The sequence below is a fragment of the Piliocolobus tephrosceles genome, chromosome 6, assembly GCF_002776525.5.
Source record: "Piliocolobus tephrosceles isolate RC106 chromosome 6, ASM277652v3, whole genome shotgun sequence".
Classification (NCBI taxonomy): Eukaryota; Metazoa; Chordata; class Mammalia; order Primates; family Cercopithecidae; genus Piliocolobus; species Piliocolobus tephrosceles.
Window position 1 is genome coordinate 147859062 of NC_045439.1, and position 26392 is coordinate 147885453.

A 26392-nucleotide genomic window follows, 5' to 3' on the forward strand; every position below is an offset into this window, starting at 1 on the left:
TATTCATTTCTAAAATGGTTTCTCTTGGTGTTTTTTGGATAATGTTATTGTTATGTCTTCAAGTGCACTACTGTTTTTTTTCCTGCAATGTCTAAACTGTTGTTATTCCATTCAGTGATTTTTCATCTCAGACTTTTTTTTTTTTAATTTTAAAAACACTTTTAAATTCTTTATTTTGGAATCGTTATAATTGACAGGAAGTCACAATGATAGTACAGGGAGGTCCTTTGGACTCTTTACCCAGTTTCCCCCAGTGGTTTTGTTTCAGTACAATTTTAACAGTTTTATTGAGATATAATTAACATTCCATAAACCACATATTTTAAGTGTACAATTTGATAAGTTTAGAAATTATATATACCTGTGAAACCATCACCACAATTAAAATAATAAACACACCCGTCATACCCAAATCATTCCTCCTTCCCCTTGGTACTTCTTCCCATCCTCTTCTTTCTGCCTACCCCACCCACCCCATCATCTCAGACATTTTAATTTTCGTCTCTAAAATTCAAAGTGGGTATTTAAAAATATCTTCCTAGTCTCTACTTAGTACATATGGAATACAGTTATAATAATTCTTTTAATGTCCTTGTCCAATTCTCACATAGGTGTCAGTTGTGGTGGTTTCAATTGATTTTTCTCCTTATGATGGGTCATAGTTTGCTTGACTGGTAATTTTTCTTTTCTTTTTTTTTTTTTTTGAGACGGAGTCTTGCTTTGTTGCCCAGGCTGGAGTGCAGTGGCTTGATCTTGGCTCACTGCAAGCTCTGCCTCCTGGGTTCACACCATTCTCCCGCCTCAGCCTCCCGAGTAGCTGGGACTACAGGCGCCCGCCACCACACCAGGCTAATTTTTTGTATTTTTTAGTAGAGATGGGGTTTCACCGTGTTAGCCAGGATGCTGTTGATCTCCTGACCTTGTGATCCACCTGCCTCGGCCTCCCGAAGTGCTGGGATTACAGGTGTGAGCCACCTCGCCCGACCACATGACTGGTAATTTTTTATTGGAGAATCAGGCACTGTGAATTTTACATTTTTGGGTGCTTGTTAATTTTGGATTTCTGTAAATGTTCTCGGGCTTTGTTCTGGGAGGCAGTTCAGTTACTTAGAAACAGCTTGATTCCTTCAGGTCTCACTTTTGAGATTTGTTAGGTGGGATCTAGCAATGTTTAAACTAGGGCTGATTAATCCCCACTACGAGGGCCCTTCTGAGAGCTCTGACCAATGCTCCATAAATTATGAGGTTTTCCGATCTGGCTGACGGGGACAGGCACTGTCCAGGCTCTGTGTGACTTCTGGCTACTGTTCCAGCCCATTGTTTCGGGTGGTTCTTTCCTTTGTCTCAGGTGGTTTCTTTACACTTATGTGATGAATCACGCTCTGTTGAACACTCAGTGGGGGCCCTTTGCAGATCCCCGGAATTCTCTATGTATCCACCTTTCTCCTCTCTAGTACCTGTCCTGAGCACTCTAGCCAGTTGGCTGCTCCAAACTCTCAGCTATCCCCTCACCTCAGAGTCACTTGCTTTGCCTAGGTTCTCCCTCCATGAAATATATCCTCTCAAGCAGTAAGCTGGGCAACCGAGGGGTTCACCTTGTTTGTTTCTTGCCTCTGAGAGATCACTGTCTTTTGTTACCTTATGTCCAGTGTCTTGAAACTCATTATTTCATGTGTTTTCTGTTTGGTTGGTTGTTTCAGGCAGGAGGGTAAACTTGGCCCCTGCTCCTCCGTCTTGGCTGGAAAGGCAAGTTGTATCTGTACTTTCAGTCTGTTTCTGTTCAAACTGTGGAGCTGCAGATTAAAGTTATTCCATTCTAGGGAAAATGTCCACCATACACCCTACTTGGAAAGACTATCCTCTCTGTCAAACCTGTGAGCCAAATCTGACCTTCTAACAGGAAAAGTCTGATTTTATTTTTCCATTCAAATCAATGTGGTTAATACATATCCTGTGTCAACCATCTCACTTTCAGTTTGATTTCTTCTTTATTTCTTTCTTTTTAGAGTTAAGGTCTCGCTCTGTTGCCAGGCTGGAGTGCCATAATGTGATTATGGCTCACTATAACCTTGAACTCCAGAGTTTGAGTGATACTCTTGCCTCAGTGTCTGGAGTAGCTGGGTCTACAGGCACGTATCACCATGCCCAGCTAATTTTTAAAATTATTTTTTGTAGATATGGGATCTTGCTATGTTGCCCAAGCTGGTCTCAAACTCCTGGCCTCAAGCCATGCTCCCACTTCAGTCTTTCAAAAGCACTGGGATTACAGGCATGACCCACTGTGTCTCACCTGAACTTGAATTATTTTAAAATTTTTTATTGTTTTTTCTTTTTTAATATATATATTTTTTACAATATAACATGTTCAATGAATTTGAATTCTTTTTTTTTTTTTTTTTTGAGACGGAGTCTTGCTCTGTCACCCAGGCTGGAGTGCAGTGGCCAGATCTCAGCTCACTGCAAGCTCTGCCTCCCGGGTTTATGCCATTCTCCTGCCTCAGCCTCCCGAGTAGCTGGGACTACAGGCGCCTGCCACCTCGCCTGGCTAGTTTTTTGTATTTTTTAGTACAGACGGGGTTTCACCGTGTTAGCCAGGATGGTCTCGATCTCCTGACCTCGTGATCCGCCCGTCTTGGCCTCCCAAAGTGCTGGGATTACAGGCTTGAGCCACCGCGCCCGGCCGAAGGTGAAATTTCTATTTGAAGGCTTCAATTTTCTTCATGAAGAATGTATTATTATTATTATTTTTTGTCCACTGAGGGGTGGGGGAAGTTGAGGGCATCAGATATTTGAGAAGGTGGAGAAAATATAGAAGAGTCGGCCGGGCGCGGTGGCTCAAGCCTGTAATCCCAGCACTTTGGGAGGCCAAGACGGGCGGATCACGAGGTCAGGAGATCAAGACCATCCTGGCTAACACGGTGAAACCCCGTCTGTACTAAAAAATACAAAAAACTAGCCGGGCGAGGTGGCGGGCGCCTGTAGTCCCAGCTACTCAGGAGGCTGAGGCAGGAGAATGGCGTGAACCCGGGAGGCAGAGCTTGCAGTGAGCTGAGATCTGGCCACTGCACTCCAGCCTGGGCGACAGAGCGAGACTCCGTCTCAAAAAAAAAAAAAAAAAAAAAAAAAAGAAAATATAGAAGAGTCGATACAAATAATCAAAACTAGTAGCTAGAATGAATACTAGCTAGGCAGAGCTGAGGGTCCAGTTAAGATAGGTGGTCATGAATTCAAATCTACATCAATCTGCTCAGCTGTGTGATTTTCTTCAGCAGCATTAAAGCTCTTGTTTGTTTGATGGTTGTGGATTTGGTAAAATGCTGATCTTTCCCCTATATTGAGAGAAATGTGAGTAATCACAAAGAGGCCTGATAATAATTATGAGTAATTTATCAAGGCCTTTCCAGGGTTCCTCTGCACAGGGTGGTTTTGGATGGCTAGACATTTACATAGCACATACTGGCTTTCTTTTGTTTCCCATCTTCCTGGTAAATTGAGCTACAATTTCTTCTCCTAAGCATAAATACCCGCAGACCTTAGTTACAGTCATCCCTGTGAACAAGGGTGAGGGTGGAAAGGGTGAGGAATGTCTGTGTTTCCTATCACCAGGTAAATGGGATCTTGATGCTTGGCATGGGGTCCCAAGAGCTTGCCAATACCCATGTGTATTATCAAAAAATGAGATAATGCCACCGTCAAAGAAAAGATCAGGGCCGGGTGTAGTGGCTCACACCTGTAATCCCAGCACTTTGGGAGGCTGAGGCGGGTGGATCACAAGGTCAGGAGATCAAGACCATCCTGGCTAAGATGGTGAAACCCTGCCTTTACTAAAGATATGAAAAATTAGCCGGGCGTGGTGGTGGGCGCCTGTAGTCCCAGCTACTCGGGAGGCTGGGACAGGAGAATGGTGTGAACCTGGGAGGCGGAGTTTGCAGTGAGCCGAGATTGGGCCACTGCACTTCAGCCTGGGCGACAGAGTGAGACACTGTCTCAAAAAAGAAAAGAAAAGATCAGAAACTCTCTGGATAATAGGCAAAGGTTGTAAACCAATGTATCCTCTTTCTTAAAATCTGATTTAAAGCCTTTTTCCCTGTCCTGTCATGCATTGGGAGAAGGACGGAATGAGTTGGAGGGGGCTAGGAAAGTTTGGCTTATAACTCTCTTGAGAAATGCCTTTTTAAAAATTGTCTCAAGCTGTAATATTGCCCGAATATCATGGTATGGGATATGCTATATATCAGTAAAATCTAAGATTCAGCCAATAAAAATCAATCTGTCTAACATTGTCTAAAAGTCCCCAGATCACCATAGCCATGGAAGCCAAGTTTTCCTATGGTAACAGACTATATCAACTTTATATATATATATATATGTGTGTGTGTGTGTATTTTTTTTTTTTTGAGATGGAGTCTTGCTCTGTCATCCAGGCTGGAGTGCAGTGGCATGATCTCGGCTCACTTCAACCTCTGCATCCTGGGTTCAAACGATTTTCCTGCCTCAGCCTCCCGGGTAGCTAGGACTACAGGCATCTCCCACCACACCCAGCTAATTTTTGTAGTTTTAGTAGAGACGGGGTTTCACCATGTTGGCCAGGCTAGTCTCAAACTCCTAACCTCTAGTGATCCACCTGCCTCGGCCTCCCAAAGTACCGGGATTACAGGCATGAGCCACCACGTCTGGCCTCAGGTTATATTTTAATCACATACAGGATACATACTCGTACTCAGAATGTGAGTTCAAGGATCAGTGGCACAAACAGGGGAAATGACCTCAAGTTCCAAATGACTGTTAATGTAGTTCTATTAAAGCGTCTGAGTGCGGAGAAATCATTTCTTGAATTTTGCAGGGCAAGCATGACTGCTTTGACTCCTTTTCGTGTGCCTCACAGCGTGCTTATAAGCCATGTCTCCAGGCCATACACTCATTGTAAAGTGCCCCTAATGATAATAAAGTGAAGGATCTGCTGCAACTCAAAGGAAATTGAAAGTGCTTTAAGTTCCACATTCCAAAGTCAGAGCTAGAGAGGCAGGCTGGATTTTCTGCTGATGTGGATTGCCTGCTGTTGGTTTGGGCCACTCTAGGTATGAGGTAATGTTTTAGATTACTGCTGGGTTCTTCTGGGCCTGGCAACACAAAGAACAAATCTAATCAATGCATCAGCTGCTATGGCTCATTCACCTTCCTGCATTGTTGTGTGGCCACAGCCTGTAAGAATGTGACCCGGAAATCCCCAAGTAGGGCCCTCGGGTGTGCCCGAATCCCTCATGCCCACCCATCCACCCCTCTGCATTCTAACATTTCAGTGGTTGTGTTCAGGCAAAGTGTCTTCTGCTCATGCTCGAGAGGAAGAGTTCACTTGACCTCCCTGTGGCTCATTGCCCCTGAGGATACCAGGGCTGTCTCAGCCTGGCTGCGTGACAACAGAGGGACACCATTATCAGAGAAACCAGGGCTGATGAGCAGCTCTAGGCCAGAGAGGCCAAATGCTACCTGGACATGAAGAGAGAGGTCCCAGCAGACCCCCAGGGGACAGGTTTAAATTAGGTTCCAGCCTCCCCTTCCTGGTGTCCGGAGTTACTCATCTTGATTTACTTATCTTGCAAAGGAGCCAAGGTATCCTGCTGTAGCTGCCTACTGTCTTCTGTCTCTTCCACAACTCCCATGTCTCTTTTGGGTTTCTGCTCCACTTCTCATGGGCTACTTGGAGTAGGAAGTAGGTTTCAATAATCAAAAAACTAAATAAAACAAAAACATCATCTAATTTGCCTCCAGCTCTGCCACAGACTATTTGACCCTGGAAAAATCCCTTCCCTTTTCTGACACTCCTCTGTAAAATAGCCTGGATCAGGAGCTTTCATATTGCATTCTGTGAAGCTGCCAGGAGCCTGAGGGGTTCCCCAGGTCCCCGGAGAGGCTGCAGTGGAAAGAGAGGCTGAGCTGACTCCACCCCCAACACCCAGCACCCACCAGAGTAGCTGCTTTTTACCTGTTTTATATATTGTTTTTCCACACAGAGCTTCTTTGAAGGAAGAGTCCTGAGGCTACAAAGTTTGAAAACTGCTGGAATAAGTGATCACCAAGGCCCCTTCCAGTCTGAGATGCTTGCTCTTCTGAAGCCCAGCTCAAATTTTTCCTTCTCCAGAAAGCCTTTTTTGTCACCCAGTCCTGGGTACTTGAGCTCCAACAATGATGATGGCAGGCACATGATGCCGTTGGTGAACCATCCGATGCCTGCGTGTGCATATAGGCTGTCTCCCCAGCTAGAAGGTGAGCTCTTTGAGGGTGGTGTTCAATTTTTCTTCCACACGTCTGTCCCCTTGTAGTTATCATATGCAAAGTAGGTGTTCAATAAACATGTTGATGCCACCTGGTGTCATGAGCTCTCACATGGGATAAAATTTCCCCACCAGACTCTGCTTTGAGAAGGAGGAGCCAGCCTTTGGTCTGCTTAACGCTCCACAGAGAGGCTTGTCCTTAAAAAACTGGGGACCCTGACCTGGGAAGCAACTCACACACTCCCCAAAGGGCAGGTCTGAGTTCGTGCCTTGACTGGATTTGGCTTCACCTCTTCTGCCCCTCAGTATCTCTTCTGGTGGGGCCTCTTACACACTGTGGCCGTAGAAGAGGCATGGTCCTGAAGCCTGGGAATCAGGTCAGCCAGGACGCCCCAGGCCAGCAGACATCTCAGCCAGATTCCAGAGGGAGGCACAGGGGAGATGGAGAGGAACTCCTGGGTTTGTCTGGAATACAGCTCTCTCAGGAAGTGGAGGCCCAAAGAGGGTGGCTGGGTTCAGTCAGAGACACCAGAGAAAGCAGATTGGAAGAGGGTGCTAGAGGTGAAAGATCAAGACAGCCACATGCCAATGTCCACAAGGCAGGCAGCCAAGGGGAGACTGGAGGTTGTAGTGGTGGAATGAAACCGCTCTGCCATGTAGTGGCTAAGTGACTTTGAGGTCAGTTCATCTTACTTAGCCTCAATGTCTTTACCTATAAATTGGGGGCAAAAGAACCTGACCCATGTCAGGCTACCCTGTAGTGAAGTAGTGAGATAGATTCCAAGGAGACTAAAATGTGCAGAGATGGAAAGGATTATTATCGTTTATTAACACAGGAGAGCACACGAGCCTGCTTCCAAAGAGGGACTGTCCCATAATTTAGAGATGCTCCGAGGCTGACCATCCTCCTTCTCCTGCTGCATTCCCAGCAGCCATCTATGGCTGGATTTCGAGAATTTCTGGTCAAACCGGTGAGTTTGAGGAGAGCAGGGCAGTTGGGGAGAGAGGCCCCAGCCCAATTCTGCCCAGAGAAGCTCTGAAAAGAGAGGGAAGTGTCCTGATGAAGAGCGTATGAAAGGGGTGAGACTCAGGAGGCTGCGAAGATTCCTGCGGGCTCCTCTGGTCAGTAAGGAACCCTGACAAGATCCCTAGGATGGGGGTCCCTTAATCTCACTGAAGTTCTTGTAACTTGGGATGGGGGCCAGGTCAGCCTCCTCTGACACCCGAAGCTACACATCCAGCCTTCCCCACTTTTAGAGGAGGGGTTTTAGATGGTGCTGTGGGGGCAGACAAGCCCTCAGCAGGTCACAAGCAGGTCCCTTCCAAAAGCCCTCCTGCTGGAATCCTCCAGATGTGAGGAGTAAGAGCAGACAGATCAAGCCTGGGACATCTGGCAGGGTTTAACATCCATAGCTGGAGGGTGAGACCTCTCCCTGTGGATCTGGAGAAATACCTTCAGGCTCCAGCCTATTGCTGCCCTTGCCTTGTCATCCCTGACAGGGTTCCGTGCCCTGTCCGGCCTCCCCGGGTCCCCCTCAGCTGCTATAGCCTGAGGTGTGGGTGCTGGGCCTGCGCAGCCAAACATCTGGCAGGTCTGGCTGGCTATTGGGCAGCACCACAGGGCTGCCATCCCCTGGCCCCCCTCGGCCCTTCCAGGACAAGCTGCTCTGGTGGGAGGCGGGCAATGATGGGTCATACACTGTCTCCCTCAGCGCCAGCCACAGGGTGTCCCGTTTCCCATTGAGCTGGCCCCGCTCAAGGACTGGCTGCCCAGTGTCATCCAGGTCATCTGGGGACACACCCACGGAATCTGGTACCCGAGCACTGGGCTCAGAGGTGCTTAGGCAGGTCTCATCAGAGACGCTGAGCCCCTCCAGGGTGCTGGCTGAGGAACAGAAGCCATCAGGAGGCTCTGCAGCCTTGGCCTTAGGGGAGTGGGCTGGGGCTTCTGGCGAGGCCGGCAGGGGCTCAGCCTCCTCCCCTTGGGAATCCTGCCTGGCCCGGGTTTTGGGACTGGAGCCAGCCTGCTTATAGGGGGAGGAGGTCTGCAGGGCAGGGCACTGGCTGAAGACTGCCTGGTGGTCCAGCAGCAGCTCCCTTGGGGAGGCAGGGGCGGGTGGGGGCCGGGAACAGCAGGGACCATCATGGAGCTGCAGATCCTCAGAGAGTACCGAGGGCCGGTGGGACAGCTTGCTGGTGGCTGTGCTGGTGTCAAAGCTGGGGCTCCGACGCCGTGCCAGGGGCTGTAGCTCATATTGCTCTGAGCAGGTCCCGGGCATCCCTCCAACTGACCCTGGTCGTGGGCGGCCTGCCTTCTCCCCACCAGGGTCCCCGGTACCAGCATCCCACGGCAGGTGAGCACAGGGCCAGAGGATCTGCCCACAGTTCTTCTCTGGCCCGAAGAAACAGCAGAGAGATTGGAAGAAGAAGCTGGCAAAGCCACAACTGACGCATTTGACCATCATGAGGATGATGCCCAGCTTGCGATAAAGCAGCACTGTGGCAGGCAGCATGAGCACCCCTGCTGCAAACAGGGCTGCAGCCCCCACTGCTGTGGCGCAGCTGGTCTGGCGCAGAGAGAACGCCACACGGCTCAGGCGGTCAGGGTGTGGGCACAGGTGATAGGAGATGCAGTAGTTGACAGTGAAGTCCACTGAGAGGCCCACTGAGGCAGAGAGAAACAGGGCCTCGGCAGTGTTGAGCTGCCACTCGAGGAGAACCAGGAGCCCTACAGTGAGCAGCACGGTGCCTGCCACAGCTGCCACGGAGAATAGGCTGAGGGGAACATTCCAGGTGCTCAGCAGCAGTGTGGCAAAGGCCAGTGCCAAAGCCAGGCCCAGCACCACAGCAGGTTCAGTGCTCAGGCTGTGCTGCAGGCTGTACAGCTCTAGACGGCTGGTGAACCAACCACGGCGCAGGCCTGGAGGTGCCATGCCCAGCTCCGCTGCCAGCCAGTGGCTGACCTCATTGTAGAAGAGTTGGGTCTGGTTGTAGTCCGGACTATTCCGGAAGTTGGTCTGGAATTGCAGGACCAGGGCGGCCAGGCTGCCATGGGCATCAAAGCGGAGTCCCAGGTCCTGGGTGCCATCGGGGCCTTGCTCCAGAGCCATCATTTTCAGGCAGTGCAGGAAAAACTGGGGGGCCCAGGGGAAGTCCGAGTGGCCGCAGCAGAGGTCAGGTCCCAGGCGTGCGCAGCCGGGGCTCTCCATCCAGCGCTGGAGCTTCTCCATGAAACACAGCGTGGGCCAGCCTTCCTGCAGGGTGTCGAAGAAGCTCTGATTCCGGGCCCGGTGGCAGAGAGCCAGCAGCCAGCGCTGGGCCTCAGGGCCACTGGCCGAGAAGGCAGGGTCCCTCACCAGGCTGCTGTTGCTACGAGGGTCCAGAGGGTCGCCAGTGTCCACAGGCAGGACGCCCCACACCAAAACCACGGGCATGTGGCCACCCTCGCCCTGCGGCAGCTGCTCGAACAGGAACAGCTGGCGATACTCTGCGTCGAAGCGCTCGAAAGGGTGGCTGGGCCGGAAGACCTGGCCGCCGGGCGGCGGCAGCGTGGGCAGCCGCAGGCGGGGGCTGACGCCGGCGATGTAGGCGCCCCCTGCAGCCAGTGCCGCAAACCAGCAGATCCAGATGTAGCGGAACTTGATGACGCCGCAGGGCAGCAGGCGCTGGAAGAGCAGACGCGAGGTGCCGGCCGCCGCCCTCCGCAGGCCGCGGAGCCGCCGGTGCAGCGCCAGCAGCAGCCGCCGAGGCGCGCTGCCCTCCCACCGGCCCCGCGCCCGGCGCACACAGCCGCGCGCCAGGTAGCGCTCGTGGAGCACGGCGGAGGCGGGCAGCCAGACCAGCGTGAGCGCCAGGTGCACCAGCACAGCCGTGCCCATGAAGAGGGCGAGGCAGCGCACGGCCGGCAGGCGGCTCAGATAGCTGGCGTAGAAGGCCGCGCTCGTGGTGAGGCCGGAGACCAGCAGCAGGTAGCCGAAGTGGTGCATGGTGCGGCCCACGCGCTGCGCCAGCCCCCCCGACGGCAGCTGGCTCTTGCTGAGGCGCCACAGGTCGAAGAAGATGAGCGTGTGGTTGGCGCAGACGCTGCTCAGCAGGAGGAGGGCTGCCAGATTGACGAAGGGAAAGTAGGCCATGCGGAAGGCCACCTGGTAAAGGAAAAAGGCCACCAGCAGTGAGCCCAGCACCCCCAGCAGCACCATGAGCGTGAGGAAGAGTGAGCGCAGGTACAGGGCGATGCCGAAGAAGATGGCAGCCAGAGCCAGCAAGGGGTACACTGTGTCCTGGACCAGGAAGTACCTCAGCAGCTCCTGCTTGAGGCCCAGGTCCATGCCAGCGACGGAGGTGTAGTTGTCAGCGAGCCCCCAGGGGGTGGCCAGCCGGTCCAGGTAGATGTCCATCAGGGAAGCACCCTTTGGGGTGGGCAGGAAGAGCAGGCTGTACTTGAGGGAGGGCACCTGGTAGTCAGTGGTCTGGGGACTCAGAAAGTCCCTGTCGAGCAGAAAGTGCAGGAGTTGGTAGATGGCGCTACTCTGGGTGCACTTGGTGGGAACCTGGGCACAGCGTGGGGACTTGTTCTTCCCGGGTCCCAGACAAGAGGGCACCAGGGCACCACTGTGGTAGTAGAGGGCACAGGTCCGAAGCAGGGCCAGTGTGCGGGCTGCGTCAGCTTGGGTAGTGTCCAGGCAGGAGGAGCGGTTGGAGAGCACAGCCAGATAGTTGCCCAGGGACCAGCTGGGGCAGCACTGGTTGGCTGCTGTCCGCTGGCACAGAGCCCCGAAGCTGGTATGGGAGCGGATCTGTAGGGCACACGCAGGAGGAGAGAGCTCAGGGGCAGCCCAAGAGCCCAGGTTTTCCTAGTCCTATAGAAGGCTCTCTCACCTCCTTTCACACTGCAGGGCAGGTGCAGAGGGATCTGGACAGCCTGGTGAGACTGGCTTGTCTCCCAGCTGCCTTTGGCTCCTGGCCCAGGTGCCAGCAGCTACATCTTGACTTCATCAAAGAGGAGCCTCAGGGATGCTGCCCGAGGCTTCAGCCTAAGAGACCCTCCTCTAAGGGTCCCTGTAGGTCATACACCCCAACTCCACGAGGCCTGAGCTAGGAGTAAAAGTGGAGGTAGCAGCCACAGATAGAACAGGGCCAAAGGTCCAAGGAGCTGAAGCAAGCAGTGGGAAAAGTGGAGACCAAAACATTCCAGGTTCAGGGTCACTGCCAAACCCCAGCTCCTGTCTGTCCACTGCACCGCTTAAACCCTCTTAGGGCCAGGGCTGTTTCTTTTTCAAATCTCATGCCTATTTTTTTCTTCTTTCCTGTTGCTGACATCACAACAGCTGATGTAGTACAGAGAGCACTGGCCTGGGAGTCAGAGGTCCTTGCTCTGCCACTACTGGCTGCGTAACCTTGGGCCTGAGATCATGATGACAACACAGTAACACTTACTGAGAGATTACTATTGCCAGTCATTATGCTGCATTTTTTCAAATTCTATCTCATTTAACTGTCACAACATCCCTGTGAGGAAAGTACCTTTATTATCCCCATTTAACGCTGATGTAGCCTGAGGGACTGAGACGTTAAGAAACATGCCTGAAGTCACACAGCAAGACAACCTTAGAGCTGGCCTTGAATTCAGGCATCTGACTCTAGAACACATGTTCTTAACCAGTCTTTTGGTACTTAGAATATCCTCGTGTGAAGTGGGGGGCTGGGCTACTGCGTGGTTTTCACACCGTTTTTAGCAGCAAAACTTTCTTCAGATGTTATTGTGTATGATTCTCCAGTTAGCATAATTGGATTGGCACTGCTCAGGTTGATGGGGGCTGAGGCCTTGAAGCCCACAGTCTCAGCTCTCTGGGCCAGGGCCTCCTCACCCGCTCTGGAGGGCCCTTTCAGGACCTTTTGGAAACTCCCAGTCCCTGCATGGGCTCGCTTCCAGCACTTCTATCTTGGCTCTTCTAAAAACAGCCGACTCTTCTTTTCCCACCCCAACCTGGAGCCTCTCAGCAGGGTTGGAATAATTTTCCAAGCAGGGAATGCTCTTCCCCAGTCCACCCCCTGGCAGTCCTGGCTCAGCTGTATTTCCTTGGGATCAGTTCCCTCATGTCCTTAGTTCCCCCCAAACCCCTGGCACCTCCCCAGCCAGCTCACCTGGTCCTGTTCCATGCGACACATGGAATGGATGGCATGCAGGTTCCATAGGCTGCCCGAGGAGGTGGACATGAACACCAGCTTTGCATAGCTCTTCTCTGCAACACACCCCCCCGCCCCCAACCCAGAGCTCAGTCCTTTGGCCCCAGGTCCTGGGTCCTCCAAAGGGAAGGTGCTTACTCAGGGCCACATGAAGTTCAGATTCTCAGGCATCTCAAGCCTGTGCGTGGACTGCCTGATCCTGTCCCTGTGCCTCACCCCAACCCAGCTTGACCCTGTCTGGCTGGAGCATCTGAGAACTCCCTCATCCTCCCAGCTGTAACCCGGCTTCCTTGGCTTGACTGTGGCCAGCTGGCCACCTTCCTTTTCTGTCTGCCCAGATTTGTTCTGGGCCTGCCTGTCCTACTCGGTGGGGTGGGGACCACTATTAAAACCAGGAACTGGCCAGGCTGCAGCTTACCAGGGGGGCCACAGAAGAAGTTCTCTTGCCTTCTGTCCTCCAGGGGCTCCACCATTCTGCGAGGTCGGACAATGCTCTCCTGGGCGCTGCCTCTGGGTGCAGGCCTCAGAGTGTTGTGGGAGCTCGAGCTGAAGTGGAGAGAATATCTGTGCCAGGCACCGTTAGGGTTGGAAGACTCAGAGGAGGCCAGAGACCACTCCCCAGGAAGTCCGGGCAAGCCCCTCTGACCTGCCTTGGGGTGAGTCACCCAATGTCCCCTTCCTGGGGATCTCAGTCTTCCCTCTCCTACCCACAGTGAAAAGATGAGAGCCTGTTACCTGTTCAGCTCAAGGTCTGGGGAAAGGAAAAGCAGCTTCCTGGGGCCTGTGAGGGCTTGTAGTGCTCTCCAGACCACTAACTTGCTCCCAATGTCCGTGTCCCGTGGCTCAAAGCCCTGCAGGGAGGAGGGTGGAGAAGAACAGGTGGGCAGGGTAGGAGTTCTCCACCTGGGTGCTTCTCAGCTCTGCCCCTTTGACTCCTTAGAGCAGGGCAGGCCAGCCTACCTGCCTGAATTGTAGATGTGAGTCTGAACTTTATAGCATCTCCCCAGCTCTCTCTGGAGGTCAAGAGCCTACCGTGGCTACCCTATCCCCAGGCCACCATGGCTACCCTACCTCCAACTTTCTGCCCCAGGCTGGGCTGAGGTGGCCAGGCCTGGGGACCCCGTCCCACCCCTTGGCTCCTCACCAGCAAAGGCTTGGAGAAGTCGGGCAGCCGGGCCCCCAGCAGTCCAGCCAGGGTGCAGAGGAAGATGGCAGCCAGACACAGCATCAGCACGGCCACTGGCCACTCAGCAATCAGCTGGGAATAGCTGGGAAAGAGGGAGGAGCCCACATGAGTTGGGTGTGGCAGCAACGGGTGCTGAGCTCAGGCTCCACCCTGCAGGGGTGCTAGATAGAGCAGAGAGCACGTGGAACAGGGCTAAACTGGGCACCAGCCTGGTCACCCCTAGAGGTCCAGAGAAGGCCCAGGCCTACCTCTTTGGCATCTGGAAGGCTCGTTCCTGCCTGTGGAAGAGAAGAAAAGATGCTTGCAGATGCTTGCTTGCCAGAGTCTTCTTGCAGGGTGTGTTTCGGGGGTGGAGGTGGGGTGGGAGTGGGTGGGTGAGGGAAAACTGATGGTATTAACCCTTTTGGCGCTTTGCCACTCCCAAGTTCCAACCCTTACTTCCTACTGCATTGGGTTGCCTCCTAAGAAAGGAGTCTAGAGCCCCGGGGGTCTGCCCCACTCTTAAGCCCCACCCCATTTTCCAGTGGCAGCTGGCAGGCTGCTGGACCCCTCCTTACCTGACACTGACCACATGGTGCTGCACAGCGGGTGGCTTCCAGGTCCCATCACGCTGTGAGGGGGCTGGGGAAGGGCTGAGGCTGGAGCCGTGGGAGCAGAGAGCTGCCCGATCCCCCAGTCCTGGCAGGGAACTGCCCCCCTGGTATTCCTGCAGTGCCCGGGGATAGGTGAAGTGGGCAGGGGCCAAGGGGCTGGATGGACCCACAGGCTGGAGGGTGGAAGTTGTTGGTGGGGGTCCCGAAGAACTGGAAGGGTCCTCCAGGGGGCAGCTGTGGAGGGAGCAGCTTCTCTCTGGGCTTGCCTCAGGGGCCACAGCCTTGGTCTGGGTGCTAGGAAGAGAGGAGGCAGGGAAGATTGGGGTGGGGGATGGTGGTGGGCCACCCCATGCCCCAGCATTATTCAGTTCAGTAAGACAAGGGGACAGGGACTCAGGGTTGATTTATTAGTAGTCCTGGGGGAGAAGTGAGAGGTGACGAGGCTGGGGGCTCGAAGTCTGTGCCCTCAGCCTACCTCATGGAGACCATTCTCTCATTCACTCATTTTCCACACTGTCAAAAAACAATTGGCAGGCCGCTACATGCTAGGCCCTGTGCTAGACACTGAATGTGCTTTCACATATATGATTTTTTTGTTGAGACGGAGTCTTGCTCTGTCGCCTAGGCTGGAGTGCAGTGCCGTGATCTTGGCTCACTGCAACCTCCGCCTCCTGGGTTCAAGCCATCCTCCTGCCTCAGCCTCCCGAGTAGCTGGGACTGCAGGCACCCACCACCATGACTGGCTATTTTATTTTTATTTTTATTTTTAGTAGAGACGAGGTTTCACCATGTTAGCCAGGATGGTCTCGATCTCCTGACTTCATGATCCGCCCGTCTCGGCCTCCCAAAGTGCTGGGATTACAGACGGGAGCCACTGCGCCCGGCCGATCTTACTCACTCCTTACAAAAACCTCACAAAGGAGGTATTTTCTTCAACTGATAGATTTGAAATCAGGTTCAGTGACAGATGAGCTGATGCTCGAACCCAATTCTTCCGACTTACAGTCCTGTGCTCTTTGTGTGGCAGTCGTCTGCTCTTTCTCTTGCCAGACAGATTATTGAGCACGTGCTGCTGCACTCCTATTCCCATCTTAGAGCCTTGGAACTTTCTCTTCCCTCTGCCTGGGTTGCTCATCCCCCAGATAATTGCATGGCCCTCTTTTTTATTCTGGTCTTGTTTCAACTAGTGCTTCCTCAGAGAAGCCTTTCCTGACTACTCTTTCTGAAATAATCACCCACCAGCTCTCAATCTCCCTACCTTGCTTTATGTTTTTTTCATAGCATTTGTTGCAATTGAATATTATATTATAGCGTCATCATGTTTATTACCTGTCTTTCATGTGGAATGTGAGTGCTGGGAGAACAGAGGCCTGTTGCACTTGTTCATCTCCGTATCGCCAGTGCCCTGAATAGTGCCTTGCACACAGAAGGCGTCCTGGAAATGTTTGTTGAATGAGTGCTAGGCTGGCTGCTAATAGTGGTGCTAGGATGAAGTAGACCCGGTCCTTGCCCTCTAGGCACACACAGTCGTTGGGAGATGTGAACAGACCAACATGTTGAATGCTGTGAGTGGGGAAGTCACAGAGGGCTGAGGGAGCTCAGAGAGGGCCCAACTTTGACAGGGGGGTGGGGTGGTCGGGGAAAGTTTGTGGAAGCAACTGCTATCCTTCCACCTACCCTGTCATGGGCCATGCACGGAGCAGAAGATTTGTTTTGTAAGGATGTGCATGGTTGGGAGAGGGAGTTGGGACACCCCCTCACCCCAAGGAACTTGCCAGAAAACAGTTAGCCGTAGAGTCTTCTACCAAAATTACTCATCAGGGCAATACTCTGTGCGTGTGCGCAACCCCACTTCTTGGGTTTAGGGAGAGGTGGAGTCTCAACCCCAGTGGCAGGATTGCAGACCCAGATTAGGAAAAGATGGCCACAGAACAGAGTGCCTAGGGCCATGGGGGGTTCCCAGAGGGGTTCTGGGCTGGTTAGCCTTGCAGAGCCCTGTCTCCTTCTCCCCTGCCTCTGCCTGGCTCACCCAGCCTGCTCGACAGAGTTTGCGTAGCTCCCAAGGAGAGCCAGATCTATGTGGGGCCAACCCTGGCTTCCAGTCCTGGCTGCTGCACTGCTGAAAGGGCTATGAGCTGTAGTCCCAGCCTCAGGGCAGATGGGCGTTGCCCACAGGGGCTGAGTTCAGCCCAGAGACCGAGAAGAGGAACTAGGAAGGAAAAACATGCTCTTTCTTTCTTTCCCAGAAGGATGGCAGGCTGGCCCAGCAGTCTAGGAGAGAATGACCCTCATGCGGAGGGTGAAATGGGGGAGCAGTGGAGGTGGGCTCCTGACTCGATCACCTTTTGGCTCTGGGGACTTGGGAAAGACACACAATTCTTGGAGCATTGGCATCCTTGTCTGTTGAAGATATGAGATAATGCCCACCTCTTGGGTTTGGTGTGGGAATTAACTGATGTAACATATGTGAGGTTCTTGGCACAGAGTCTGTCATGTAGAAGACACGTTTGCTTTCCTGCCCCTTCCCACGGTCAGTGCAGCAGGGAGCATATACTTTTAGAAGTGTGTTTGTATTTACAATGAGTCCTCTTTTGGCACCTCAGATAATATATCTCCATTTTAGAACTGCCCACACCTTGAGAATCTTACTACATATATAAATACTTTCCTTTTTGTTATCCAAAAGCTGTATCAAAATTTGATCTCTTGATTTTAATCACTGATACTTATTTTTTACAAACTCAACATCTAGGAAAATAGGAATTTGACCAAAGTTGTTCTAAAGCAAGACCTCAGATGACTCCATAAAGTTAATAACGTAAGCAGCCAGTGTCCTGGCAGATCCCTGTGGGCCAGTGAGAAGGTGGATAAACGGCCTAGGTTGTGTGTGTAAGTGTGGACATTGACTTCTTTAAGAGGTTAAATTCTGCAGGTTTTTCTTGAGCGCCTGTCCTGTGCTTTAGCATTGTCCTTGCTCTGGGTTGGGTCCTAGAGACCTAAAGATGACCCATCAGCCTTGGTCTCCCTCTTCAGAGCAGAGCTTGCCTTCTAGGGGTCAGGAGAGTGTGGCAGCCTGGGTGAAAGTGGGGGCCCTGTTCCAGCTGCCCATGGCCTTAGATAACTGATCACTGGGCTTGTCTTAGGAGTCAGGGCCCCACTTGGAGTGTCGGTTTCTTTTGCATTAGGGGAAGCCAGCATTCCAGAGGATACTGGAGAAGAGTGGGTGCACTCTTGGTTACCCAGTTTGCTGAAACCTCCTAAGTCCACCCTTTTCCTTAGCTGGCTCTTGTTCAAGGGGAATCTTAGCCTCCACCACTGGTTTGCTTCTGCTGGAGTCTCCCTGGCCCCAGCTCCTTCTCTTTAACTCCTACTATTCCTCTTCAGGGACCTAGGATCAGCTGCCCCCAGTCTCACCCTTCCTGACTGTGCCCACCATTATCAATGTGGCAGAATTTGAAACCTTCCATATTCTGACTGCTGTAGAGCCAGGCCTTTTCTTGAAACCTCCCAATGAGAAAAGCCGACCTCCACTCTTCTCAGAATCAAAGCTTTCTCCTGTCACCTCCTGCTGCCCTCTGCCCTTAGGAGGCTCAGTAGTAATAGGAGTTAAACACCCCAGGGCTACACAGGGTTTTTTTATTCTTACTCCCTCAGTTCCGTGACCCTCACTGGGATAAGTAACTTTCTAGGCTGCCTGCCTGGGCCTGCAGGCCTGTACGTCAAGTGAGTAGGGCAGGCAGAGGCATGGAAAGTGGGGATGCAGGCCTCACTTAAGAGGCCAACATCCCAGCAATCAGGGCCTGGCTGACAGGGTCCCAGACACAGAGACCCAACCTGGAAGCCCCATAAGGGGCAAATGTATGTTGTATTAACTATGCCCCCAACCCCACAGACACACAGCCATCTCAACCTCAATGTGATCCCACACAGTGGCCAGGACAGATGGGGGAGCAGCTCATATCACTAGGAAAATAAAAAGGTAATTTTCAAAAAACAGTGTGAACTGTTTGAAATTCCTCTCTAGCTAGTGTGTTGGTAAGGATGTGCGCACATGTGCATGTTGTGTGCGTGAGTTATTCACTGTGTATCTATCCCCAGAGTGCTACTCAGCAGGAGCATTTTTGTGTTTCTTGAACGACATAAGCAAGTCCCTATGCCCGATTAGTGTCCATGGTCTCTGGAGAAGTCCAGAGAGGGGCCAGAGGCCCTAGGGAGTTTCTGAAAGAGCAAGTGGATCCTATGCCCAGGGAAAATGAGACTGGACACGGCTGATCCTTGGCAAGATATCCAAGACAGCAAATGACTCTCCTGCCCCTTCTAAGGAGGCTTCTGGCCCCAGGCCCCCGCTCTGTCCTGTCACTGCTCCATCCCTGGTCTCTTTGATCAGGCCATAGTCCCAGGCAGATCCCTGGTCTGGTGAATACACTCATCCTGTGTCTCACCCTCTTGAAGTCTTTGTGACTTTCAGACTGAAGAGTGGCTAAGTCTATCCAGGCTAATGTGTTAACAATACAGGGAAGAAAACATTTCTCTCTACTTGTAGGGCTTTCTCTTCCTCTGGGGTACAGAATGTACATTTTAGCTGGGGTAGTCTGGAGACGATGTGTCCACCTCTGCTATTGCTATCAAGGAATTCCTTTTATTTCAGTCCAGGCAGGAAAGAGGCAGTGTCATGTCAGAGGAGGGATTCTGGGGGTGGCAGAGCCAGGCAGGGCACAGAAATTGCGCCATATTGCTACCTAGCTGGGCTGTTCCCTCACACATATGGTGGAGGAAGGGAGAGGAGAGGTACTGAGATCTGGGTCCTCAGCAGGAAGGTGTCCCTCCTGTCCCACCAGTCTGGGGCTCCTCCAGGGGTAGTACAGGCCAGCGGCCTGAGCACCAAAGCCTTCACATCTTAGTGGCTCCAGCCAGTGTGGCTGCCACATGCAGGGACTGGAACCCACACGTGCACAGCTGGGGGCCATGCAGGGCAGGCAAGCGACTGATGGTGACAAAGACAGTCCCTAACGTGCCTGCCGAATGTCTGCCTTCCCCAGGACACCCGCCTTGGCGAGCCTCCCATCCACAATTCACGCACACCTTCATGCACACTGGCACGCTGAAACCCGGACTGAGGTTACTGCGGGCTTGGGGCTTCCGGAGAAGACGCAGGGGCAGGGCCTAGAAGGAGAGGCCGGAGGAGCCAGGGAGTCTTGGCCTTAGAGGAGGGGTAGGAGCCGTGGGTGGGGCAGGTTCCTTAAGCGGGGAGGGCAGTGGGGACTGACACTAGGGGGTGTCAGGGAGCGAGGAAAATGACCCGGCAGGATGAGGGCGTGGCGAGGGGGGCCTGGAGCTTGGCGACCCCGGGAAGGGGCTCCGGGAGGGTCTGGGGAATTAATGGGGCAACATATGGCGGCTACTGGGGATACCTGGGGCGGGAAGGGTCTGGGAGGGTCTGTGATCTGGGTCTGCGGAGCGGTCCGCCCTACCTGTCCGGGGAGCCGCCGTCTGGGGCCAAGGGCTCCCCCTCGGGCCGTTGCTCCCCTTCCGGACCCGAGCCGGGAGCCGGACCGCTGCCGCCGCTGCTGCTGCTGTCACCGTCCATGCCCGTGGGCGGCACCGCTGTCCGGGCGCTGGTGCTGAAGCCGCGGCGGCGGCGGCGGCGGCTGCTGCGGCGGCGGGCTCGTGCGCATGCGTCGGCTCCGAGCGGGACGGTCGCTGGGCGGGGCGAGGAGGAGCCCAGCCAATGGGCGCGGCGCCGCGGCGGGAGCAGAGCGCGCTGTGTCTGAGATCGCGGGGCTGCGGGTGTGAGCGCCCCTCTGCTCCCGCCAGGCGTGAGAGCCGCTGTCAGGAGTCCGGCCGTCCAACGCTTCCTAGCGGCCTCGGCCTTCCCGTAAGGAACCAGGGAGTGCGGCTCATGCAGAGATCCTCACAAATCGAATCGCAGACCCTTCCAACCGGATAGAGGGCGAACTCTACGCCCGCACTTCACGCTGGACGCCCCGGGTCGAGAGGCGGGCGGCTTCAGGCCTGCGAGGTTCCCGGCTCGCTCAGCGCTCTCCTCCCCTCCCCAGTGGGGCGAGGCATCCGCTTGGGTCTTTCTTTCCATTCTTCTGGACCTCGACTTGGACCTGGATGTGCACCCGTCAGATGTGGAGCCCTGACTCCGTTATTCAAGTGCGGAGTCTGGTGGGGCGGGAGTGGGGGGAAGAAGAGAGGCGCTCAGATCATCCCCAGCTCCTTCTCTTTCTTTTTTAAGATTTAAAAGGTTTATAAAGCAAACAAATCACAGTAAGCTAAGGTTAATTTTTGATTCAGGGGGTACATGTGCAGGTTTGTTATAAGGGTATATTGAGTGATCCCGGATCCTTTTTTATAGTCACCCTTGTCCCCCCACCTCAGCCTGGCAGGTGCCCAATAGCCACCAACTCCAGGGCACTGGGAGGTGCCTAATAGCCACTGACTCCAGTGCCACCTCCCCCACCAGGGAGTAGCTGTGAGTAGAGCACATTTGGGTATGATGGACTGTGGACAGGCCTGGCTAGGGGGTCTAGAACTAGAATAGACATTGGCAGTGTGAGAAGCCTGGGGGGGCGGGGAGTGGAGAGGATCCCGGATGTGGGATTTAACTAGGCAGAAAGGGTTTTATGGCAAACAGGCTGTTTAGGGTCTGGCTACTTGTGCAGGGAGAGGCCTTGGTTGAAGACATGGAGCTGAGTGGAGTCAGGAACACTTGGACTATAGGTATCCCTAAAATGTGTACCAATGCCAATCTGTGTAAGACACAGGTCATAAGGAATGGGGTGGAAGAATCTAGAGGTGTAGAAGTGTTGGGTCTGCCCTGAATAGCTTATACTTGGTTGGAGAGATAAAGGGCCAGGCCATAAATTGGTGCCAATAGGCAAGATATGATCAAGCCCATGAAGTGACTGATACCATCTCTTTTCTGCAGCTTGCTGCAGAGAAGGGGACAGTATGCAAAGAGGAAGGACCTCTTTCTTCCTAATAGGCCTTAGAGAAGGCTTCTTGGAGATGGTGGACTTCAGCTGGCTTGGAAGAAAGGCTAGGCTTTGAAATGTGGAGGTAGGAGAGAGGGAAGGCATTCCTGACCTGGGGTGGGGGCATTCTTCCTTACCTGTGCAAACAAAGGTAAGGAGGCTGGAAAGTTCAGTGTATTTTCAGGGAATAGTGAGAAACCCATCTGGATTGGAGGGAGGCCTCTGGTCTGTAGAGTGAGGCATGCAAGTTGCAACCTTGGAAGGCCCACCAGATCTGGAGGTACAGGATGGCACAGGGGTAATGAGGCCACACTTGAGGTCCCTCGATGGGAGGGGACGGGAGTGAAAAGGAAAGGAGAGGTGACCTTACACAGCCATTTATAGTGAGCAACATGGCATTGAGCTTGTGAGAAAGCCAGGATGGTTGCCCCATCTTCACAACTAGGGAGTTTGGAGACAACTGGGTCCTCTGACAGCCAGGTTGGATATGAAGGAAGACAGGCTCTTTAAATAATAGAATGTGACCTCTAGGAGGCTGTTTATTAGGAAAAAAAGATTGTGGTTCAGGCCTCATTCCAGGTCAGCTGGGCGATTCTCTCAGGCTTGCCATCTTGTGTCCTGTTTTCTTCTGCTTCCTCAGTGATGTGGACCAGGGTGTGGGTGCCCTGGGCCATGGCCAGGGGGTGGCCCGCAGGGCTTTGGGCCATGGCCGGGGGGAGGCCCGCAGGGCCCTGGGCCATGGCCGGGGGGTGGCCCACAGGGCTTTGGGCCTGGGCCGGGGGGTGGCCCGCACTGACCTGGAGGATGGCCATGCCCCCCACAGTGGCAGTGCCCCTGTGGAAAGTCAAATGAACAGGGTCAGAGTCTGAGGTCAGGGCTAAGCTTACCTGAGATAAACTCTACCTCACTCCACTTCCCTGGGGGACTCAGGACTCCTAGGCACCCAGGGAGTTGCGGTGGAGGGCTGGGGACATGGGTAGCATGTCCCATGCCTTTTGTCTTGGTGAGGCCAGAACACTGAGCCGATAAAAGGGGAGCAACCTAGATTTATTGGTTTCTATTCTTTGAGCCGAGATCTGACTCCCACTCCCTGGACCTCGATTTACTTTATTTGCAACTAAGAAGCAGAATTATTTCATCTCCTTTGTCTCACCCAGGAACCCTGGCAGAGTGATTAGAGGCTTTGCCATGCTAGGAACTGCAGGCTCATTGTACAAGGGTGAGGCTGGAGGAGGCTACAGAAGAGCTCTTTGAAGGCCAGGGGCAGGGGGAGACAGGAGGCTGGGTCAGGGGAGATGAAAGAGCTGAGGAGGAGGAGAAGGAGGACGGTTGGAGGATGAGAGGACACAGAGGGTAGGAGGTGGCAAGGTGAGGATGTGTGTATTATGGGTGTGTGTGTGTGTTTACAGGGTGTGTGCCATATTTATATAAAATAGCTATGTTTGTGTACGTGTGTGGGTGGGTTCATATTCAGGCTTGCTATGTACACAGATACGTGCATGGAGTGCATGGTTCTGTGTACATGAGTATGTGTAAGCTCATACCTGTTCCTGAGCGGATGCCAGACCCAAGAAATCAGGAAGAATAGAAAGTAAAGTAAAAGCTTTTCTGCCTCAGCCAGAAGAGGCCTGGAAAAAGTGTGGTTTAACCTTCCATCTTGGCTGGAATCATTCCTGAAGCCCCAAGGCCAGAGGAGTTTTTTTTTGCCCCTTGCCACAAGCCCAGGGGGCAGGCAAGAGACACCACCTTGCTTCTGGGGCCCTGTGGAGCAGAGTGAGGCTATGCTCCCATTGTCCAGGCTGGATACCTCCCCAGTCTCCTTCTGCCTCCTAGGGCTTGATTAGGGCTTGGTGCCAGTGGGGAAGAGGCAGGCTCCAGGGCTGGGCGCTTTCCTGTGACCATGGTAGAGCAGCCCCTCCCCTATCGAGGCTCAGCGGTACCTGGAAACAGCCACTTCCCACCCCACCTGCCTCTCTGCTTATGGCTCTTTTGTTTGGGGGTTGGCACACAGTCCCAGGCCGAAGAACTGAGTCTGCTGGTGGTAGCCAGTGGGTGAGAAGAGGTGGAGGAGAGGCAGTCTCCTTTCTCTGGCAGGAGTAGGTCCTAGGGGCCCCGTAGTGTGGTTGGGGTTTGGGAGCAAGTCAGCCATCCAGCGAGGCTGTAGGGGTAGCCAGGAAAGCAGAAAAGCATAGAACAGGCGGGGAAGCAGCAGGAGAGAGGATGGGCTGCTAGGGCAGGGAGGGGACGTGAGGAAAGGAGAGAGACAGATGGGAAAACAGAGGAGAGAACGCCAAGAAGGCTGCAGCCAGCAGAGGGTGGAGGAGTGCGGCGCTGCCCCCTCCCCCACAGGGCTGATGCCTGAGCCCGCTCCCTTCTTTTCATTTGGGGGAAGCGGTGGCTGCTCCCTGAGGGTCTAGGAAGGAGGCTGGGGGTCTGGAGGACATTACAGTGGGGAGGAAAAAGGGGAGAACGTTGGGGGAACTTTTGTACCTTCGGACCTGTGGGAAAGGAAGGGAAAAAAAGAAGCAGCTTTGGTCATTTGGTTCTGCAGTAAAAAAAAAAAACCTATCTTCTCCCTGGCGCTAAGGATTTTGTGCCCACACCCCTACCCCAAGAGGGCCTCTCAGACATGGTCACTTGCCCGTCACTTGTCTGACAATCATTCATTCATTCTCTCAGCAAAGATACATATTGGAAGTCAATGTAAGATTCAGCGGTGTGTCCCTGTGTGCTCCAGGGCTGGCGGAGTCCTCCTGGGTGGAGTGGCGCCTGTCAGGAGGTGTGGGTCCCAACTCTGTCAGCCTGGAGCTGCTCCATAGTGGCCAACTCTGTCATTCACCTGATTCTTGCTTCTACCTCCATGCCAGCCTCCTTTGCCAACCTCCCCATCTGTCCTCTGCCCCTGTCACGCCCCACATGTCTCGGGCCAATCTCTGCTCAGTCTCCCAGAGCTGTTTTTTGTCTCCTGTTTATGACCTTCTGTTCTCAGCTCTTGGCCTTTGCTCATGCCTCCTGCCACTTGGAAATCTCCCTGGTGCAGCTGTGTGTTGCTCTCCTGCAGGAAATCCACATGGGGGCCATCCAGGCTGCCCAGCTGTGGGTCCGGTGGGCTCCTTCTGCAGCACCCGCCTGAGTGGTCCTGCGTGTTCTGAAGTGCCCCATTGGTGGGGATCACCTGCTACTTCTTAAAGGCTAGGACGGTCTTTTGTTCATTTTGAGGGAAGCCAATGGCACAGCTCCCAAGAGCTGGATTCTGGATTCCGACCCAGCCGCACCTCCATGGCCTTGCCCTGAGCATAACCCCTAGCTCCCTTGGGCCTCGAGTGTGCAGTGGGAGAAGCTCCTGCCCTGTTAAGAAACTTGAGTAAGCATGCTTCTTAAACTGGAACATGTTCTACAGAATATAAGGGCTTGTCTTCATTGTGGATCCCTACTACCGCCTGCATGCAAACACACACGCACATACATTTTTGGCATGCACTAGTAATGGCTGACTGATAGTCCCTGCCTTTACTGCTCTCCCCCTTCTTCCAATTCCCAGCCTCCCAGCCACAGTGCTTACCTGGGTGCATCTTTTTGGAGTAAGAGCAGGGAATGACACAAGGAATACCTGTGTTCAAAAGGTAACTTTTAGTTTCCTGTCATCTAAATTGTAGTCGGTCCTTTTTCCCTCCCAGGGATGCACACACACACACACACCCTTCAAAGGATGAAAGGGAAAAAACTGCTCCCTCTGGCTTAGCTTGGCACCAATATAGAGCTGGCACTGTAGGTTCCAAGCATGGGGGTTAAATGGACACAGCAGGTTCACCTACATGGTGGGTAGATGGAGACACAACAGCACCATGTACCAGCCCCTACACCCCGTACTCTTACGCTTGCCCCCGCTAGACTCACAATTATGTGTTAATCCGATTCCACTTGGGAAGATTTCAATATCCATTCATTTGCTAATTATTCATGTTGTGTGCCTGCCCTGTGCCATGTCATGGTACCCTTATCCCTACAGACTCTTGTCTTGTGTAAACACCTGGCATGGTGTGGGAGCAGGAAGCTTGGAGCGGTCAGTGTGCCCAGAGCAGGGAAGGGGAGGAGAGGTTGCTAGGACAGGAATGGGGTTGCTGGCCCCTGAGGGCACAAGTGAATGGATTTTTGCCCTGGGGCACAAGTGAATGGAAAGCCTTCCATGGGGTCCTAGCTGCTTATACCTGTCTCCTCCCGTCTGAGCCAACTTGTCATCCACCAACAAGCCGTGTTGTCATGAGATGGAGCTGCTGAGGCACCCTAGTGCCAAGGCTGGCGATGTCTTGCTTGGGGCTGGCAAGTCACAATGGACAACCCCAGAACGGACCCAGTGAACATACAGTACATTCATTTTTTTTTCAGCCATTAAATGGGAGTGTAGTATGTGATGCCAGGAGCAAATATTTGACATCAGGGCTTTCTGATACTTACAAGGTTGCTGAGCATACAAAAATAAACAGTGCCCCCAATACAACAACCCTAGCCTCTTACAAGACACGGCCCCCTGAACCTCTTTTTTTTTCTAGGGAACCTTAGTGCCTCTTTAAAATTTTTTTTTTTGGGACAGAGTCTCGCTTTGTCATTGAGGCTGGAGTGCAGTGGCGTGATCACAACTCACTGCTGCCTCGACCTCCAGGGTTCAAGCAATCCTCCTACCTTAGCCTCCCAAGCAGCTGGGACTATAGGTATGTGCCACCACACCCAGCTAATTTAAAAAAATTTGTTGGCTGGGCATGGTGGCTCACGCCTGTAATCCTAGCACTTTGGGAGGCCTAGTGGGTGGATCATTTGAGGTCAGGAGTTCGAGACCAGCCTGTCCAATATGGTGAAACTCCATCTCTACTAAAAATACAAAAATTAGCTGGGCGTGGTGGCGGGTACCTGTAGTCCCAGCTACTTGGGAGGCTGAGGCAGGAGAATTGCTTGAACCCGGGAGGCAGAGGCTGCAGTGAGCCAAGATCATAGCACTGCACTCCAGCTTGGGTGACAGAGCAAGACTCTGTCTCAAAAACAAAAATTTTTTTGTAGAGACAAGGTCTCACTCTGTTGCCTAGGCTCAAGTGATTCTCTCACCTTAGCCTCCCAAAGTGCTGGATTACAGGCATGAACCACTGCACCCAGCCTCCTGCACCTCTTGAGCTACCCATTTTC

General features: G+C 53.2%; 2 protein-coding genes across 2 annotated transcripts in view; one reads left to right on the top strand and one right to left on the bottom strand.

Moving 5' to 3' along the window:
• Positions 1 to 7079: 7079 nt before the first annotated feature.
• DISP2 (dispatched RND transporter family member 2) lies at positions 7080 to 19824 on the bottom strand. The gene is made up of 8 exons (XM_023189378.2): positions 19709 to 19824; positions 14202 to 14531; positions 13893 to 13922; positions 13603 to 13726; positions 13194 to 13309; positions 12877 to 13004; positions 12417 to 12514; positions 7080 to 11068 (listed from the first exon to the last, which is right to left on the bottom strand). The coding sequence occupies exons 1-8, from the start codon at positions 19822 to 19824 to the stop codon at positions 7808 to 7810; spliced, it is 4203 nt and encodes a 1400-aa protein (XP_023045146.1). The 3' UTR covers positions 7080 to 7807.
• CCDC9B (coiled-coil domain containing 9B) overlaps positions 10494 to 26392 on the top strand; it is a 36066-nt gene continuing 20167 nt past the window's right edge. The window contains exons 1-2 of the mRNA XM_023189379.3: positions 10494 to 10657; positions 12920 to 13114. The gene's annotated coding sequence lies outside the window, so the exon portion shown is untranslated. The remainder of the gene's footprint in view (positions 10658 to 12919; positions 13115 to 26392) is intronic.